Source organism: Ornithodoros turicata, chromosome 5, assembly GCF_037126465.1.
Source record: "Ornithodoros turicata isolate Travis chromosome 5, ASM3712646v1, whole genome shotgun sequence".
Lineage (NCBI taxonomy): Eukaryota > Metazoa > Arthropoda > Arachnida > Ixodida > Argasidae > Ornithodoros > Ornithodoros turicata.
The window spans coordinates 82618986-82638107 of NC_088205.1; the positions used below are offsets into that span (position 1 = coordinate 82618986).

The 19122-nt window shown below is 45.6% G+C and overlaps 1 protein-coding gene and 1 long non-coding RNA gene across 2 annotated transcripts in view; one reads left to right on the plus strand and one right to left on the minus strand.

Moving 5' to 3' along the window:
* The window catches only part of LOC135394995 (guanylate cyclase soluble subunit alpha-1-like), a 70954-nt gene that overhangs the window by 39503 nt on the left and 12329 nt on the right, over positions 1-19122 (plus strand). Inside the window, exons 3-5 of the mRNA XM_064626144.1 lie at positions 15879-15943; positions 17652-17779; positions 18688-19031. Coding sequence (XP_064482214.1) covers positions 15879-15943; positions 17652-17779; positions 18688-19031 — 537 coding nt within the window. The remainder of the gene's footprint in view (positions 1-15878; positions 15944-17651; positions 17780-18687; positions 19032-19122) is intronic.
* The window catches only part of LOC135394996 (uncharacterized), a 39283-nt gene that overhangs the window by 12936 nt on the left and 7225 nt on the right, over positions 1-19122 (minus strand). Inside the window, exon 2 of the long non-coding RNA XR_010422986.1 lies at positions 4487-4545. This is a non-coding gene — a long non-coding RNA (uncharacterized LOC135394996). The remainder of the gene's footprint in view (positions 1-4486; positions 4546-19122) is intronic.

The window sequence follows — 19122 nt, forward strand, 5'->3', positions numbered from 1 at the left end:
ACTTTCCTTTCTGCTGCTGGGAATCCGCGCGACACTCGAGGCAAAATCCTCCTCTGTCGTCCTCAAGTATCGAGATCAGCCAATTCTGTCACTCTCTCCTTTTTTACGTTGTCCTTTTTCGGTTACTTTTATTTCCTTCTGTTTCTTTTCCTGACGATTCCCCCCGAAGATGTTCTTTTCTTCTTAAGAAAAGAAGTCATTCTCGAATTGAAGTGCGACTTCTGCCCCCACAAAGCAAAGCGAAATAACAAAAAAATAAAAAGAAAGTGGGAAAGAAGGAGGAGGACTTTCGAGAGTTATCTCGGCTTAAAGAAAGCCGTTAAATTGCATTTGGTAAGAGCAGTCGTAGCTGATCGTTGAGAAAAAGCGGACAGCGGATCATACGAGCGCTAATGAATGTGAGTGCTGGAGTTAAGCCGAGACCCACCTCTGTGACAACGGCGAGCCCTTTTCACCATCACCACCACAGAGTCCCGGGTTGAGTCTCGTCGAGTCTATAGAATAGAGTCATCCTTCTGAGTGTGTTTCACGGGAACGAAACCAACAAGGCTACTTTCCTTTTTAGTTTATCTTGCGCGTTTGCTTACAGCGTAGGCGGCAACCGCATGGAGCAACTTTTGCCAACTGAATCGGGCCAACGGAGCGCCAACTCAGCGTGAACGGAACGGTATCGAAGCTTGCAACCGCGTGGAGCAGAATGTCCACGTTGAGGTTGTCATGGTGAAGCGTCCGCCTAGCGTTTACCACCGCTTGTTGCACGCGATGTGGCAATGCTTATTGTAGTAAACTGCTGTAGGCATTGTTTAGTAACGTAAATGATATTTTAGCGGTTCTTGAAAAAGTACGGTGCTAATAACATCTAGAAATCAGTGTTTACAATAAATTTTGAGTTACGAAGAAAATGTTATTATTATTATTTATTATTAGTATTTATTTACTGACACATTGCTCGTACACTGATGAAATGTGGGACTACGAGGCCGCAGCCTGTGATGTTGGCTTATGAGTGCTTCTAGCAATGCTCACTAAAGAAATATCAGACTGCATTTTTATTACCGTTATCTCCTCACACATTTCCGATTTGGCATGTGCCACAAATAACCATTTTGATGTTTCATTTAGTCACCTTCGCTTTGCACACACCTTGCCACCTCCTGGCAAAGGATATATTTTAAGTTGATGTCCTTATACTGAACAAGTTTAACGTTCCAAAGGGGTGGCCTCTTTGAAACCTGCGATATCCGCGTCGAAGTCCGCTCGTGTCCTTCTAGTAGGCAGGGCGAAGAAAGCAAAGCCCAAAAAAAAAAAAAAAAAACAGAAAAGAAACGGTCACAGGCATGATTACAGGTGACTTTGTCACGTGCTTGTGGCATTTCCTGTGAAGCGTGTTTTCATTGGCGCACACGGTTCCGTCGGGTGGTGTCACTTCCTCTCCTCAGACTAAATATCTACCCTTGGCAGAAACCGGCTCATCGGTCCGTCGTCTATTGTTCGCTTAGTAGGTCACCGTTCCTTTCAAGTTCTGCTGCCATTCAGTTGGCAAAAGCGCTCCATGCGGTTTACCTCGCGGCGATGTTTTCCGACAGAAGGACACGAGCCTTTTGAAATCGCGTCAGGACTCCTGGCTATTGTCCGCTCCCCATCGGTGCACTTGCCGCTCGTAGCCACAGTTGCTTTTTTCTTGTGGCGAATTTTGCGATATATATCTTGCAGTATATCTCGCTGCTTGCCTTGCTGGCGTCCGTGCTGTTTTTTTTTTTTTTTTTCTTTCCTCGCAGTTTTCCTCGCAATTCGTCTCGTAATTATCCTAGCGGTTTTTCTCTCAGTTTGCCAGCACTTTCCTCCTTCTTGTGCGGATTCCTCGTAGTTTGCCTCGCAGTTTATATTGACTTCTACATTATATACTTTACCTTGTGTAACTCACGCGTGACGTATAGTTTGACGGCAAAGAAAACTCGCGCATCATCAAACACATTGGCTCGACGAAAGAACAAGGGTCAAGAAGCGCTTTAGAATAGGGTTTATTCGCATGACGTCACCCGCATGAGACCGCCACTGTCGCTTGCAGGCAGATGTGCAGCATCGGCCGCCATTTTGTAGGTCGCATCCAAGCCGCTAATCATATCGCACCCACCGTATATTTGGTGCTTCAAGGTGCAGTGTGATTTGTAGCATATCCAAACAATTTCCATGTTTTCGAAGTTAACAGTCACCCAAAAAGCATATAGCAACGAACTAATGCGGGAACATAACTTCGAGGGACCTACAGTATGGCGGCGAGATGACGTCAGTGAATAAACCCTATAGACGCCTCACCTCGCATCGGCATTGCTTATCCGTGGTTGACCCAGGCTCGTGACGTCATAGGCTCAGTAGGAAGAGCAAGTGTGATGGAGGTCTAACGTGAGACTGCATTTCGCGAATTCGTAACCCGCGCTGCCAAATATGGTTTCACCAGCGTAGTACACTGTTGGACCCCCACGACACGAGCGAAACAGAAAGATATCGATCACGAAAACCTGTTTAGCGCATGAAAGCAACAACGCCTATCATAAACGCGTTACTGTTACCGAGGAAACACCAATAAAACGCGATTACGTCGTTCCCACAAAAAAAAACATCCGCACACGGAGTAACGATAGCAACCGTCGGTGAACATCCTTATCAATCCATAGACCACCAGTCGGCGTTCATGCACTCTCATCAATCAGTATATATAAGATGCGAGTATAATCAAGAGGAACCGGGTTCGATTCCCGGGAACACATTGACTTCTTTATCTGGCTTCGGATCTTCTTGCTTATACGTTCCCGGAAACAGCGTTCTTCAATCGGTAGCAGGATTGACCACCGCAAAAATAAAGCGGGGGAAGAAGCGAAGATCCCTGCTGAGGTGTCTCTGGAGAGACTCAATTGGGCATCGTTCATTGATCGGTCTTTGTTCAGATGCGGGAAACAGTGGTGGCCAATTCATTCGCCATGGAAGGCTGTCTATTGTCTGTAGTATAAGAACCATCTCTCTTTCCTTGACATATGCTGTCCCGCCGTACGTTAAAGAGGTGAATGGGTACCGTGACGGAATATCCCGCCACCATGCTGCGTTGATGCGTTTACCGCCGTTTCTTTGGATACTTTTCTCGGTGTTCTATAAGAGAGGAATGATCGTGTACACTCTAAGGAAAAAAAGGAGTACTTTTACTCCTTTTGGGGACTAAATGCATTGCCACAAAAAATAGTCCCTTTCGGGAGTAAATGCACGGGAGTAAATGAATGTCACAGGGTGGAGACTGCATTTCACGCGCTGTTGTAAGAGTCCCAGGTACATAATTCGTGCGCATGCATGAAAATACTTTGAAGCAAACCGTCAACCGTGATATATCGAGTGATATAAAATCTTGCGCCATACTAGGGCACAATTTGCGAAGAAAGATGCGCTAACTATTTCTTACTCTGTGTGGCTGGAAAACTGCTACATTGTCTGAGTTATACAGCCTTATGTCGTTCAAATTGACCAAGGGCACATATTTACCTAGACTGTTGCATTCAGGAGACCATTCGCGAAGTTTAGTGACAATTTGCAGTCCTGAGGAGTAAATGTCGGGACTAAATGTCGGGTTAGGGGACTAAAATGGGGAGTAATTGGCAGACTAGGGGAGTAGACGTTGCAATTACTCCCTGTTTTACTCCTTTTTTTTTCTTAGAGTGTAATGTGACTAAGAAGACGCTTTGTTTCAGTTTGCTGAGCATCCGGGAAAGAAGTCATTCTTCGTGGAATCGTTATGGCGGATAAGCAAATATCCGAGAGACAATTATTTGCAGCGAAGGAATCCCCCAGTGTGCTCAATATTTTGTATCTCGCCAGCTACGATGCGTAACAAAATAATTCCTCTTTACTCAGTACTTCGATGTACAGTTCAATGCGAGTAATCGCGTAATGAAACACACGCAAATATCAAGCTGTCAAAGGTGCAAATATATAGGTTCATGTAGTGTGTCACGAAGACGTGGAAGCAAGAAGAAAAATTCGGGAGCTATCCATGTGACGTCACTGCTAGTTTTCCGGCTTCGGCTTAAGCCCTGTTGGTCTACTAAAGAAGTTCAGTTTGGTGCAAGAAAGCTTGTTTGTAAACAAATGCTAATGCTTACGAAATTCTTGGCTACCCTTCCGGGCGCATTTTCAGTAGCTCGTTGCAGTAACGATTTTTTTCTGGGAAAGTAGTTTGTAGCCGACGACACCTTCAAAGTGGGTGTAACGGTCATGCGATGTAGTTTCGGGGGGAAAAGTTAGAGGTCCTAAAAAAAAGTCTTCGAGAGTCGCATGCTAACTGTCTTGGTCGCACTTGGTTGCTAACATTGGTCGCAGTAATTTGAATTCGGTATCTGTAGCCGTAACGAGCCACATTTCGAAAAAAAAGCAGTAACTAAGCTTGTAGTAGTGCGAAATTGTGCGAGTAAATATGACTTAATTACATTTTTAAGTAACTTACCCATGACTATCCTCGCAGTCTGTGAATCCCTCACGCGGCGTCCGTGGCAACACCAGTTCCTGCATGAAGAGACAAAAGTTGTGACGAAATTTCAGTCGACATTCTTCCAGATGAATTCCACGAAACGCCATTTAGTTTCTGCTGGGTGGACCGGAATGCGTTGCCTTGGAAATCATGGCTGTCAATGGTGGAACAAGAATGCTATTATTCTCGGTGAATCCAAATCGTCAACGTGCCCTCGGTATTTGGCAAAAAAAAAAAAACTGCAACGTCGAGGGTTTTACGTAATGCCCTTTTCTCGTGTTCATTCGCCGATGAGGCGCGTACAGGCGCGTGCCGGAGTCACGTGATCCGCGAAAAACGTCACAGCTTTCTGCTGCCACGTAAGCGCGTGCGCGCGACGTCATGTCTTTTCGCGCACTGCCGTATAGCGTGGAGAATATCACGCGGCGTGGTGGCGTGGTCACAAGATATTCTGTAGCAGACGACAGGAAAAGACGCAGACTGTGTCGTCTGCTATGCTAAGTGCGCAGTACGCCACTCGCGAAACTTCTCCTCCGTGAGCAGCTTTTCCCTGTTTCTTCCACCGGAATATTCCGGGGGGGATGTCGCTCGTATGAATACACGACATATGTCCATTCGATTTGGCTCCACCCGCTGTACCAGTTGAAGAAACACTTTCCTATTCCTTGTTCCAGTGCCGCACACGCCCTGCGCTCTTCGTTTTGTAAAAGTGCGTGCCTATAGTTCTGGACTAGCTCACGGCCAGCCTACACTTGCAAGAGTGCATCTACATAGAGCATATACTTGATGTGGGCGTCATGGAAAAGGACATCACTGTCGTTTGAAATTCACCACCACTTAGAATCTAGAACCAATAGCGCGAGTACCAAGAACAGAATGTTGGCCAGTAGACGCCCTTGTACTTTAGAAGCTAGTGCGAAGCGCTAGTGTTCAAGCTGCGCTTGAACTCTGAACCGACACAGCACACTTATGGCAACACCGCGGAATACTTTCCATTACCAGTGCAGCCAAATCGAGAGGACCTTATAACTCGTGCATTGTTCGAAAGCGTTACAGTCTATACTGGTCTTAAAGCAACTGCCGACGTACCTGATGCATTATTCGCATATGATGCAGTAGAGCAGTAATTCCGCGTATTAATTTCCCGCCCATTATTAAGAGCAGGCGGTTGTCCGCGCGCAGTGTCACAAAATATAAAGACTGGATTGGATCAGGTAATTTGTTAGCGTAATTGCATTAACTCGACTGGAACATTAACGATCGCATTAGAAGAAAACGCGATTAAGTACTTTCATATCTGTTTTATCTAACCCGAAGCCTCTCGTTCGCGCGAACATCCGACACTGCCAGTCTGCTTCGAGTAACAGACTCAGATTCACATGCACAAGAATGATAGACGTGCAAAACGAAAACTCGTAACCGGGAAAGAGAGAAAGACGGCATTTTGGAGCATTTTCATTCCGTCCACGTCAGCCGCCTGAAGGACGTGAGGAACTGTGAGACGTTCCAGAAGGGCCCTCAGGCACAGCTGCTGCCCTCTGGAACGCGGCCGAATCGAACGAAAAGACGTGTTCGCCGTCAAGCCTATCAGATAGCAAGCTGTCTGCGCGTTCTGCACCTCGTCTGCACCGTTTACATCTGCTACACCATCCTTTATGCACGCATACATTGTCTTTTCTTTTCATTTTTCGTTACAGCCTCGCTCGCAAAGCGAGCGAAAGAAACAATTTAACAACCGCGCTTATGACATTTTTTTTTCTTCTTCTTCTTGTCGTTCATCGCTATTTCTGGGAGGGAGATTGCGCCATTTTTATATCCTCACAGAAAGGAACGGGGGGAAACACGCGCAACTGTAATCGGTGAAGCCCAGCTTTCCTCCGCAAAAATAAAGTGGCGCGATAAAAAATACGATAATAAGGCTATATATCCTTCGCCATCAAGCGCGTTAAAAAGCACAATTTCTTCCATCTTTTTTTGTGCGCAGGAGCCCCATTTGCCTTTAACCGTTTTTCTGTCCCTCTTATTCTTACGCCTCGTTGTTACTTCTTCTTTATTGTTTCAATCTTTTTTTTTTTTTTTTCATATCAGCCATTGCTCTCACACTGTGTAAAGACGAGCAATAACACGCGTATTTCTTCCGATGTGAAGCACAAAAACAAAGAAAAACGCATGTTTTGTTTGTTGTTCGGATGATATAAACAAGGATATTGCTTGTGTGTTACGCATTCGATAGAGTGGGCAACTGTCAAAATTGGTGTGAGGACAAAATGTAAATAACGATAGTTCGATCATGCGGCGATGTCGTTTGCTCTTCGTGTACTTAACTGGATTAAATATTCCAGGTGATCTCTCTGAAAATAAGCGTCAAGAACATGTTGGCAGTCTGGGGGGTACACTGGGTTCGAATCCTACCACCAACCTATGTTTCCTCCGGGCTTGTCGGCAGATTTCCAGACAGATATCGGTACATTACACCCTGAAGTCGGCCCAGGACGCGTTTAACGTTCTCTCTCTCTTCCTCGCCTTTCTGCTGTACTTTCTAAATTTGTACACCGCTCAAGGGCTACAGCTGCTTCGCGTCGGTTAACGTGGAGCTGAAAGAAAACTCTCCACTCCTCTTAAGATAGCGATAAAAAGAATGTCACACTCTTCACTACCGAAGCGTAATATATATATATATATATATATATTAATTGGCACAATGTGGGCTATGTGCCATTCCACTTAAGACCTGACTCCCGTTTATTTCGTAAAGCTATCGCTCCAATATTTAATATGGGCATACTCATAACGACTCGTGTCCCCCTTGCGGAGACTACACGCACATATTATTCCCCAGACGGGCTCTTTCAAATATTGACCTTTTCAAACTGGGTCCGTTCTAATTAGATCCGTTTGTCGCTCGAGTGCCGTGCGGGTATAAACACCTGCTCTCGTGTGACCGGGAGAGGAAAATTTCCTAATTTATCCGCGACATCATGCGGGATTAGACGATTTCAAGAAATCCCAGTGTTCCATGCGCACGCGTTGCATCATGGGCGCTTATTGTCTGTCACTATAGGAAGATAGATTAGCGCTTCTCATATCGTTTCGCTGAACAGAGTTTCTGCTCTCAGTAACGAACTTCCCACAGTTGAAAGCAGCGCTAAGCTCTCTGGAATTTCGCTCTAAATTGGCTCCACGTAATGGGACATTTAGAGGATACTTACGAAATAAAGTTTATTCGTAAAACAAGACGAACAAACAAAAACATAAAACATAAGCGTAAACCAAACAAACGCGTTGGCGAACAAACACAAACAAACAAACAAATAATGGCAAACAGACACAAACATACAAACATATTATAAGGATATGCCATCGTTCAGGGGTGCCGAAAGTCCCTCATCCCATGAGAGGCGAACTGAAGCTCCAAGCATGGCTACATCCCGGGCTTTCTGCGTTCAGAGGGCGGCCATAACAGAGCGAGGTTCTCCAAATACTTTCCTTTATGACATTATGTTAATTATATACGCTGCCTATTCTTTTTTTTTTTTGCGTAAATAACAGACATCTTTTGGACTGGAATTAGTTTTTGTGTCAGAGGGATAACAGAGATTTCCACGCGGAGGAGCACGGATTTTGTTCACTTACAAAAAGCAGAATAAAAAAAAGGAGGAGAAAACGTTTAAACGTGCAGTAAGCAAAATTCGTGCGGGTGAACACGTCAATGAGATCGTCGTAAATATGCTCAATTAGCGATGAAATCAATCAATCAATCATGCTCAATTAGCGTCCGCTCGTTGGTGGTAAGCCAAGGTCGTGCTAAAGACACTGGGAGGTGGCGGGTTCGAATCCTATAGCACCGGCTGTACTGTCTGAGGTTTTTCCATTGGTTTTCCGGCAGGCTTTTCAGACGAATGTCGGCACATTTCCCCTCGAAGTCGGCCCAGGACGCAGACTAACCCCCCCCCCCCGCCCTGTTCCCCGCTCCTTCCTGCTGTCCTCTCCCCATCTGTACGCCGCTTATAGCCACGGTTGCTTCGCGGTGTAAGCACGGAATAAAACAATATACTACTCGTAAAACATTGCCATAAAATAGCTAACGTAGTACTCCAACCGACATCTGCTAAGGTACATGGCTCGGTGCAGTATCGCACACCCGAAACCTCTGCCCGTCAACCTGCATTTGTCAACAGAAGGAACGTGTATCGTCGACAGCATGCAGAAACACGAGAACGTCTACGTCATTCATTACTTAAAATGACCCCAGAAAACCTGAGCCAATCACGTTTTACGATGCTTCATCAGCCACCTTTCCTACAAACGAAAACCCTGCCTACGCTTATTGGAACACGGAGAGAGGAACCACCAATGTCCGTCACACTTAAAGGAACACTATCTATTCGCTTAAAGAGACACTTTAGGCTGCGTTCTGTGAAAACAATTTGTAAATACGTTCGTGCCACATTTGCACTGGATTGGAACTGAATATAGAAGACCCGTCAACGACTTCCCAGATTGATTGATTTAAAGAAAAAAATAAAATGGAGTTTTCGGCTTCACTAGTATGAGGCCAGCAACTCCACGTCACTTGCACCAGTTACGATGACGACGGTGATGATGGTGACGACACAAAAAAATGATTGCAAACACAGATTGATTGATTATCATCATAATAATAATCTCATAATATATCATAATGTCATTTATCATAATATCATAATTATATCATAATGATCATGATTGCAATTATTCCTAGATTATTTGCACTGAACCGAGTCATTTGTTTTCCGATAGAACCTTGTGTATTGTTCATTGTACTGCACCCCGGAACACCGAGGATTTTTTTTTTTTTTTTTGTCGTAAGATGTCCAATAAACTTCGGTGTCGAGCACCGGCGTCACTGGAACGAAAGCCTTTCGGCCATTCCTATTGGTTCTCCTGAGCACGTGGTGTCTCCCGCGGCACCTCACTGGCGGAGATGCCAGGTTCTGGTTTTCGTTTTGGTAGTTGCTCTTCCGGCTATCTGTCGATGTTTATATCGACGCAAATAACCGTTTTTCCATCGCTACCGCATAACCCGAGTCCAAGTACAATGTGCAAGTGCAGGGTCCAGTGTCCGTATTATCTTCTGTGTGTTCTCCGGCACTGGGGAGTTTTAAAGTTTTACCAAAAAGTGCAATAACCCATTTAATTTCACTTCTGTTCTCTGCATGAAGGATTTTGCCATTTTCTAGAGAGATCTCTGGCATTGCGAGCTGCGTGCGTTCGCGCGTCACGTGATCATGTTTCACCTTATCACATCCGTCATCAAAATTACCAGCGAACCTTACGCATTCCTAACAATTTTGGAAGGATCTGGCGAGCCATGCTATAGGTTTTGGTTTCGTGGAGATGTAGGTGACGTCATCGCCTACCGAGCATCCGTACCCATAGCAACTTGGCAGGCGTCTTCTGCGTGGTTGCCTCCGCGTTATGGGATACAATTTACAAAACAGTTGTTTCTCAGTCGAAAGGCAACTCTGGAGATGGCGTCGCTCGCGGAGCAACAATATTGCTATAGGCTGGATACGCGCGTGTTTACTTCGTTTCTTTTTCTCCAAATTAGAAATGAATTTCACATGTATAACTTCCGTGTCGAGTAGAAAAAAAAAAAAAAATTTCGGAGTAGCTGCGCAACCATTGGCACTCGCAGCTGAAATACAGCGACAGTTACTCGCAGCGGCGAAACGAGAAAGGAGAGCCCGGAGGACCAAAGAGTAGAGGGCACGACAAGGACAAGGCAGACCAGCGTAGAAGATCCCAAATGAGCGAAGAACAGAAAGCACAACGAGCCAGAAGCGGCGAGAAGGAAAACCCGATATCTGCGACGGACAGCGCACGCACGCTGTCAGATGCTCGACTCCGCATATACAGCTGTCACTGTAAAACAATATTTTGCGAGATATACAATGCGAGGAGGCACGAAAGGCACAAATTAAGTAAGACTCTGAGGGCACGGGAGTTCGGTGTAGCAGTTTAACTTGCTGTGGACAGCGGAGCACCAAAGGGTCTAAAATGCGACCCCGTCGAGACGATCCTATATTGGGACCCCTTAAAAAGCGATCACTTGATATGGCGGGTGGAAGCCTCAGTGAAAGGAGCGTCAGGATTAAGTTGTCGCGATCTGAACGTCGCTCGTTATTCCCGAGAGACCGATTAGTAATAACAACAAGAAGTTTGATGATCAGTAATAATGTCACGTGACGGCACATGAAAATAGCTTCGGTAGATTTAAAACAAATGTTGCGATTGGCGCTGGAGCTAGCCTTGGGAATCATGGAGGAAGTGATGCATTTAGCGCTCGTTACGGAACGTCGACATGATTGGGCCCTGGGGCTCGATGCTCAGCTTCCACGTAACGAGCGTTATCGTTATTTCCTGAGCTAGCACGCTTCACAACTTAGGCAATGGCACGTGAAAAGCATTTCGGCAGTCTGGGAATCTAAATAAACGTCACGATTGGCCTTCGCGAGGGAGCACGTGACGAGTCAGGCGAAAGAGATGCAGTTGAGCCCCTGAGCCCAGTCAACTGAAACTCCCAAACGAGCAATGTTCTGAGAGGAATTGCATCCCGCACAGCATATAACGAACGTGCTCCACTGCGTTATTTGTGTTCATTACGTAGAGACTTCTAGAACTCGGGAATGACTTCCATGTTCTTTGTCTTCAAATACAATTTTCCGCTTTGCTTTCCGCTCTACCCATATTGGACTGCGCTCTACCCATATCAGTGAATATTGGAAGAAATCGATGCTACGTTTGATCTCTTCACGTCTTAAGGCAACGCCTTCTAATCTAATCAGGTGCGTTCCCAAGCACGCGATTTGCGAGAGCGACGGTGACATTTTTTTCTGTTCCGCGCAGACGGTAGCGACAAGAGGTTTCTCGCAACCGTGTGGCTGGGTTGTCGCCTGGTTCGCTTCTGGTTCCGCTCGCGTGTAAGTCGTTCAACAAGAAGCCGTGCCAAGAAAAAAATGTCGCTGTCGCTCTCCTAAATCGCGTGCTTGGGAACGCGCCCGACGTAATCCTCACGAGTTCAATTAATCACAGCCACGCTTGTCGAGCAGCAGGTTATGTTGGCGGCGCAGTTTAACAGCTTGTTGGTTATAAACCTAGGGAACGCGACAGGGAACGCGAAATGTTTTTAATTTGCGAGTAAAATTGGCGGTGAAACGGCTCGGGGCAACGTCCTCTGAGAAATGATCCCCCATTTGTCAAGCAACAGTGGTCTACGTTCCCGATTGGCGTGCTACTCACAATGAATACGTAGCCGAATACGTAGCCGACTACGTAGCCGACGCGTAGCCAACTTTCTCTACTTTAGACATAGTGTTATGCGCGCGCAATGTAGTTTTGCCGCCGTACTTGACGCGCAATGCATAGTTGGGGGCGACTTCGACACAGTGTTGCCCGTAATTTTCAACTTTAATTTTCTATAAAAAAAAAAACTATGAGCCCAATTGCGACGAAAATTGGGACGTAAGAGTACCGAGGGCTCGGACTATCCAACAGTTTGTTTGTTTTTCTTTTCCTTTTTTTATATTGCAGCTCTAATGCTTTACAGTACCTTTATTAAACATGGAACGAAGCCACCTTCAGCAGCACACTATTTGACCAGTGATCTGCGACAATTGACCGTAGCAGACGACACCGTGACGAAGAAGGGAGAGGAGGAATCGATCAGGTCTTATTTAGTCTCGATGGCTCTTTACAAATGACGGCAGTACAGTCGGAGCTTCGTCTCTCCCGTACCTTTTAAATCTGGTCTCCTCCGTTGTCCAATCTGCTCCATTGCAGACGCTCTCAAGGTGCAAGCCCAATTCTCTGCACCATAAAGTCTCACCGCAAGAAGCCGTAAAGCGGAAAGTCGTAACCTGTGCTCGTAACATCGGCGAAAAGGAGAACCCACGAAAACGTGGAGTCCCGAGGGAAAATAGCTTCAGACGTTGCTCGGCTTTCGTCAACGACTGGCATCTATCCTTATTCGTAGGGACGACAATAGAGTGTTTTAGAACGGGATACCCAAGCGCGCTGGACCGCACTGAAATTTGTTGTCCTCACTGCGCATGCGCAGAACGTAATCCGCGTTTCGTGTTTTGGGTGCGCGAGTTATTTTTTATTTTTTCGAAAATTGTGCGGGTGCCCAAACATGCCCCCCAAAATGAACTTACGTCGAGATGGTGCTGGGATCCCAAGCAGCACAACATTTGTCTGTGCGTCGCTCATAGCTATATAGTTGCCTCGGCGAACAAAAAGTTAATGGAGCGGAAATACAGCGGCAAATGGAGCCACGATTTTGGGCAAAGCCTGATTCAAGGCAGTATCTTACCCACGAGTTGGTTCTCGGGCATTTGAAGCATTCTGACATGGTGACTGATCTCAACGTACTCTATACAATCAACGTATCGTTGTTTTTTTTCTGTTTTTTTTTTCTTATTGAATCAACTTCTTCTATTTCCGCGCCAATATTGAACGGCTGTATTTACGACACGCCTATTGCGACCTTCCAATATCATAGTTCGATCGGTTGCTACACAACAACTCGACGATGAATTGTCGGGCGTCATCGACCGCTAGCCCCGATGGCGTCAGGAATTCTTTTAGTTAGACAAACGCGCAGATGGTTTTTCACCTTTTGTCATTACGATATATATCGAGGCGCCGTTTCTGAAAAAACATTTGCTCTGCTAGGAATCGATTCCTTCCAATTTTCGACTGCATTATTAAGAATGAAAAGACATTCCACGCAGGGTTGGGAAAAGCGTATATATACTTCATGCTAGAGTTGTCAATGTTTGACTTCGCTTGGCTTGGATAGCAGGAGCTTTCGAGGCTCGGAAAGCCGTAACTGGGCAGATGGCTAGGAAGTATTCGGTATAATAATTACTGGCTTACTTACTACTACTTTACCATTTACTAAAAATTACCCGCTCGGCCGTGCCACTGGTCGTGAGTCAACTGTGATCATAAGTAGGGTCTCTACAAACTCCCGCCGAATGTCTGTGTTTTGCAAAATAGACACTTCGCAAGAAAAAAAATAACAATACTAGATTCCTTTCGTGTTTAAAGGGGTAGAAAATGTAAATCCTAAAATTGTACGAGCAAATGTTCTCAGTTGTCGCGGCGATTCCATCTAAAAACAAAAGTTCTCGAAGCAAGTCCTCTATGCTTGCCCAGAGAATGCTGCTGTCACCACCACTAGGTTTTCGGCTTGCTGTCCTCGAACGCGAAAGACGCGCGACATTTTTGCCGAATTATGTTGTGGACACCCGAATTCGGGAATTCGTGTTTTACTCCGAACAATACAGCCGTAAAAGTCCGATTTTTCACAGCGGCACAACGTATGTGCCGCAAAATAATTTCCGAAAAAATAAATGACGAGAACCAAAAACCGTAGTCATGAGCTACGCTGCAGTTGTCTCTCCACTGATCAAATTTTGCCCACTTTGCATAGTACCTACGACGATGTACCTATATTACGGCTCGGTACTAAGCGAAGGATATGTATAGTGTAGCCATCATCAGTATAGTACATGTTGTACCATGCCTCCAAATTGTGTGGCGCCTTCGAATGGGTTCGAACGTCGGAAACAAGAAGCGATAGCAAAGCAGTAGAATTGTCCCACATACCGTTGCCGAACAGCTCGACCTTCCAGAATATATCCTCGAGGTCTTCTCAATGAGGCTCCCCAGGGCGCCATCAATGCTCATTCGGTCAGGACAAAGCACTGCCCGAGGAAAGGCAGTATAGGTTCCTTTTTATCTCATTTTCGTTTAAAGGTTTCTTCTCTTAGCTAGCTATAAGATCATCCGTTCGTATGAAAAAAAAAAATTGTTCGAGCTAACGTTGTTACTGACGAGGTTCAAATCCAGTGCTTGAGATTCGTAACTTCGAAAATTATGTAATCGGACTAGACTGGGATGAATAATCCTTTCGACTGGCTGTGTTGTAAATATTAGCGTTATCCAATTCATCGCCTCTGTCCTGTAGGCTGCCAAAATTTGTTGCGAGTGGTCTGCTTTCTTTCCATTAAGAGGTACACTGCCTTCAGAGGTTTGTGAAAAAAAAAAAAATCAAACTGAAGTATGTTGAACTGTCATCGTGTAACAGACCGACTCTGTCGCGACTCAAATCCCCATTTTTTTTTTTTTTTTTTTACCTCATCACCATCACCACCAGCTTCACACTCAAAGCGCGCGGAGAAAATCTGTCAAAATGAGGTGAAAAGCAATTCCAACTTCGTCAGAACCTCTTTTGCAACTTACGCCGTACAACGAATTCGTTTTTCTTTCTTTATCTTTTTTTTATTTTTTATTTTTTTGCCAAGATATCTCTCACCACTACTCCCTCCCTGCTGTGGAGCCCATTTACTTTAAAACAACCATATGGAAGAAACGCTATTTGTTGTTATTCGGCTCCCTCTTTATGCTGTAAGCTTCAAGCGGGTTCACATATCTGTCGTCTGCAATGAATACCGCCATTGGTTATCGTGCCGGGTAGCGTTAGTCCCAGTTCTTGAGATCGAGCGACATTTACGACCTTTCAGTGATGTAGTATATGAACAATGCTTCCAAACGCGGCATCATATTTACTGATCTGCCTATATCGACTGGAACGAATATGCTGTCGTCTGCTTTATGTAGTGCGATCGCCCGTTATGAATGATGCCATATTTCCGAGATGTAGCACTAGATTCGCGTCTTGAACTCTGGCCGCATTTTGAGTCTTTGAAGGTTCCGAAAGTTATGCTCCCAACGCTTCTATTGATCAATGATGTCGTATATTATCTTTCGGAGCAGCATTAGTTCCAGTTCGTAAGCACTAAGCTGAAACAATATCACAAATAATTCGCTCGACTTGCCCTGCCTGTGATAAATATGCTGTTGTCTGCGTTGTGTCTGTCACGGATGTTACCACGTACGATTATCACGGCTCAAAGTAGTACCAGCTTTTGCTTTCTCCTGATTGGCAACAAATAAAGACTTCAAAGCATTTCCAAACAATTTTCACAAAATTGCATATGTGTTTGTACAGTACGCGACGCGGCCGTCTGTCATAGACTGTCGTTCGAAGGAGTAGCGATTCATGTTATGAATTTATGACATTTGCAATCAATCAAAACAATGTTTCAAATCAATGTCATCATTCACGTATGTATAGGCTAGTCATCTGCTTGTGTCTTCTCGGTAGACGTACATGTATCTACGATCTTCTGCTAAAAATGGTGCGATCATCTGCGCCCACACATCGTTTGCAGACGACAGTAGCAGACGACGCGTGTGCAATGTTCTGCCGCGTTGCAGATAATGCGAATAAATTCAATATATCTAACATATCTTTCAGGTTTCGGCTGCAGTGAAAGCACTACGGAACGCCCTCTCCGAAGCAGATCTCTGGGACATGGTCGTGTAAGTCTCTCTTCCTCTCTGCACAACTAAGCCTTTTGAACTGCGAGGATAAGGAGCGTTATAGGAAGCACAATCTGGCGGTTACGAACGACAGCCGCCTGCGCTGATTGGTGACGGCCCTAATTGGAAGTCGCGGTCCCCAATTATTATTATATCGAACTCCGCTATAATTACAGGTATGGGCGAGGCGGCGGCAAAACCACCGAGCCGTCCGAAAGGTTGGATGCTTACCGGAGCGAAAAACCCGGGAAAGACTGATTGATTTCGATGAGGCAGGGCTCGTAGACTATAAGAACGGTTCCAGACTTTCTTGGCCCAGAGAATGTCGAGACAGGGGAAAGAGATGGAATCGGGGGATGAAACTGAAAATCATTGTAACAAAAGGACGAGAAAGTACCAAGTATAAAAAGTACAGTAGGTAGAGGTATGAAAAAACAGTAGGTAATAAATACTTAATTAGTAGGTGAACGAGAAATGAATTGAAAATAAAGAGAAAGCAAGTAAAGGGTTCAGTCCACCTTCCATCGTAAACGGATGCAAAACAAGCTTCGTTCTCATTGTTAGAAAAAAAGGTATAATGAAGGTATAATAATGTGCTATTATACTTCTTTATACCTTCTGTTCCAGATATATACCTTCGGAGGGTACAGAAAAGGTACAAAGTGCCGATTTATGCCTTCAACCATGCACAAGTGTATATGTATATGAAGCAGGGGTAACGTAGCATATTTATGCCTCATCATCACGCGTTTATACCTTGTGTATAATGCGAACCATTGAAATCGTAAGGAGAGAGGGCAGAAGCAGAAGAGTCCAAGTTTGAAAGGCAACGTCATAGCTACCTCGGCCTGTTTCGAATCCACAGCCTTTGAACCAATACATGTTGAGATGTCCTTTTCGCGCCGCATCGATCTCTAGCTACTACTGATGTGTGCATTGTGTTATGAAGAGTGCTGATTATTGTACACAACGAAACAGCGTGAATCGATGGTTCAATCAATAAAACACGCAATTCAAAATACGCAACGACAGTACATCTCTGCGCATGAGAGAAAGAAAAGGTTGGAGAGAGCACGTGACAAAGCGTCTGTCCACTCAGAAAGCAGCAATAATAAGGGGGCATTCGCAGACGGGCCACAGCACTATGGCGAAAAAGACGAAGCAACGTGGTGGTAGTTCAGGGGAATGTGCGTCCTGGGCCGACTTCTAGGGGAACTGTGCCTACATATGTCTGAAAGCGTCCGAAGAAAATCCAGGAAAAACCCCAGACAGCGCAGCCGGCACCGGGATTCGAACCCGGGTACCTCCCAGTCTCGACGTGACATGGCCAGCACGTAAATCCAACCAGCCACGCGCGAGCTGCATGGTGAACCAATGTGAACCTCACGTATAGTTGCTGCGGTACTTTATTTGGGAGCGATTCAATGAGACTTTTCTACGTGCACGATGGGGAAAGGGAAAAGCTGAGGGGCTGCGCGAATGACTGGCTTACTGTCATAGCGTATTTCATACGGATATGCTCAGCAGCTGTACTACTAAAAACGTGACGTCATAACTGTGACGTCACTGCAGTTCTAGCTATGAACAGAAGCTTCGAGAGTTCGGTTTCCATTTAACTTTAACTGTACTTTTACTTCCATCAGCGACTGGGAAAGAGGGCTGACCGAAAGACGACTCGTAAAAAGAGCTTCTTCGTATACCATTTCAGACAAGCCGTGGATGACAAGTTAAGCACAGATGAAGCAGCCTTGCTCCATGGAGATGGAGTCTGGAGTCCATCTTGCGAGACCAGCCAGTTCTTCTACAAATTAGTTGAAGATTCATCCGCAGCGGCTGGTATGTCTTTCCGCTGCATAGCAGAGTGCAAGCAGTTCTAACCTGTACCCCAACCGAATACAATAGAAGCCGTAAGCCAATTCACCCAAAGCAGAAGGTTCGGAGCGGAAGGGAAAATGGAACATCGTGAGACGACAAAGAAATAGTCAAGCGTACGCGTCCACGTTCTCAGGAACACTTATAGGTACATATGCGTAAGAATAAGCTGCGCATAAAGCGAATGGGAGTACATAGCGTGAAATATGAGCTGTCGCAAGCGTCTCTTATGCCTCTATTGTCAAGTGCCGCCGTAGCTTAGATAGCTGATTGATATTGTCACGAAGCGAAATGGGTCGGCGAGTAGTCGAATAAACAGCGAACGGTTTATTAGACTACTTGGTAGCAAAACGCAAGAGTGATAGTTCTCTGAACACAACTGAGTCCAAAGAAAGAATGCTCCGGCTTGGAGCGCACAAGCATTTAAGCGTCGCGCCGAAAAGTCTAGAAACAGCACGTGCGTTTGCCAGAGAGCAGGCGATGTGTCTGGAAGCTTCTTGCTTCTTCTTCAGCATGCGCCGGGATAAGATGTACCGTTTCGTGCCTGCCCTGGAAGTTTCGCGATGATGATTCGTGGCAATATGACGAGACACGGCGTCCACTTCCTTAGCCATCAGTGCAGTGCGTATTTCCCCCATAATCACTTCACAGAGTACTGCCATCCCGCCCGTCAAACTCTCAGCTTGCCCCGTGAAGCTGCTGCAGGGACTTTGGACCGTATCCTCCAAAGCCATGTCTGTTTTTTTTTTTTCTCTTCATAATAAGGTTCATTAACTTCAATTTGAGCATTGCCTCGAGCGTCTAAAAATTCAGCTTTTAATCGCTTCCCATTTGGAAAATTTTCATGATAGCCACCATCCGTCCGTTCGCAGGCGTTTCCCCGTCTGCCCTTCTGGACATGGCCGGTGAAGCGCACGCAGCCTTCTGTTTGGAATGGCATGGCAACGCTCTCCGTTTCCTGGGAGGATCGCTGGGAGAGCTGTTCGTCAACATGGAATCCCTGAACCACGTGTTCCTAAAGACGGGATGCCTTTACGAAGGCGAACAGAATGGGCCTCTCGTACGCGTGCGTGAGGAACACGGTCGCCTGGTACTCCAGTGCCGAACAGCCACTCAGTATCTGGCCGATATGTTGCCTGGAATGCTACGGAAGTTGGCTCACGAGATGTTTGCACTTCCGGTCAGGGTCAGCATTGCCGGCCGAAAACCAGAGCAGGTGAGTCCATTGCTACCATGCAGACGAAGCATGTGAAACGGACTCGTAACTAAGTCACTTTAACGTGGTAACTGTAGTTGAAACTACAGTT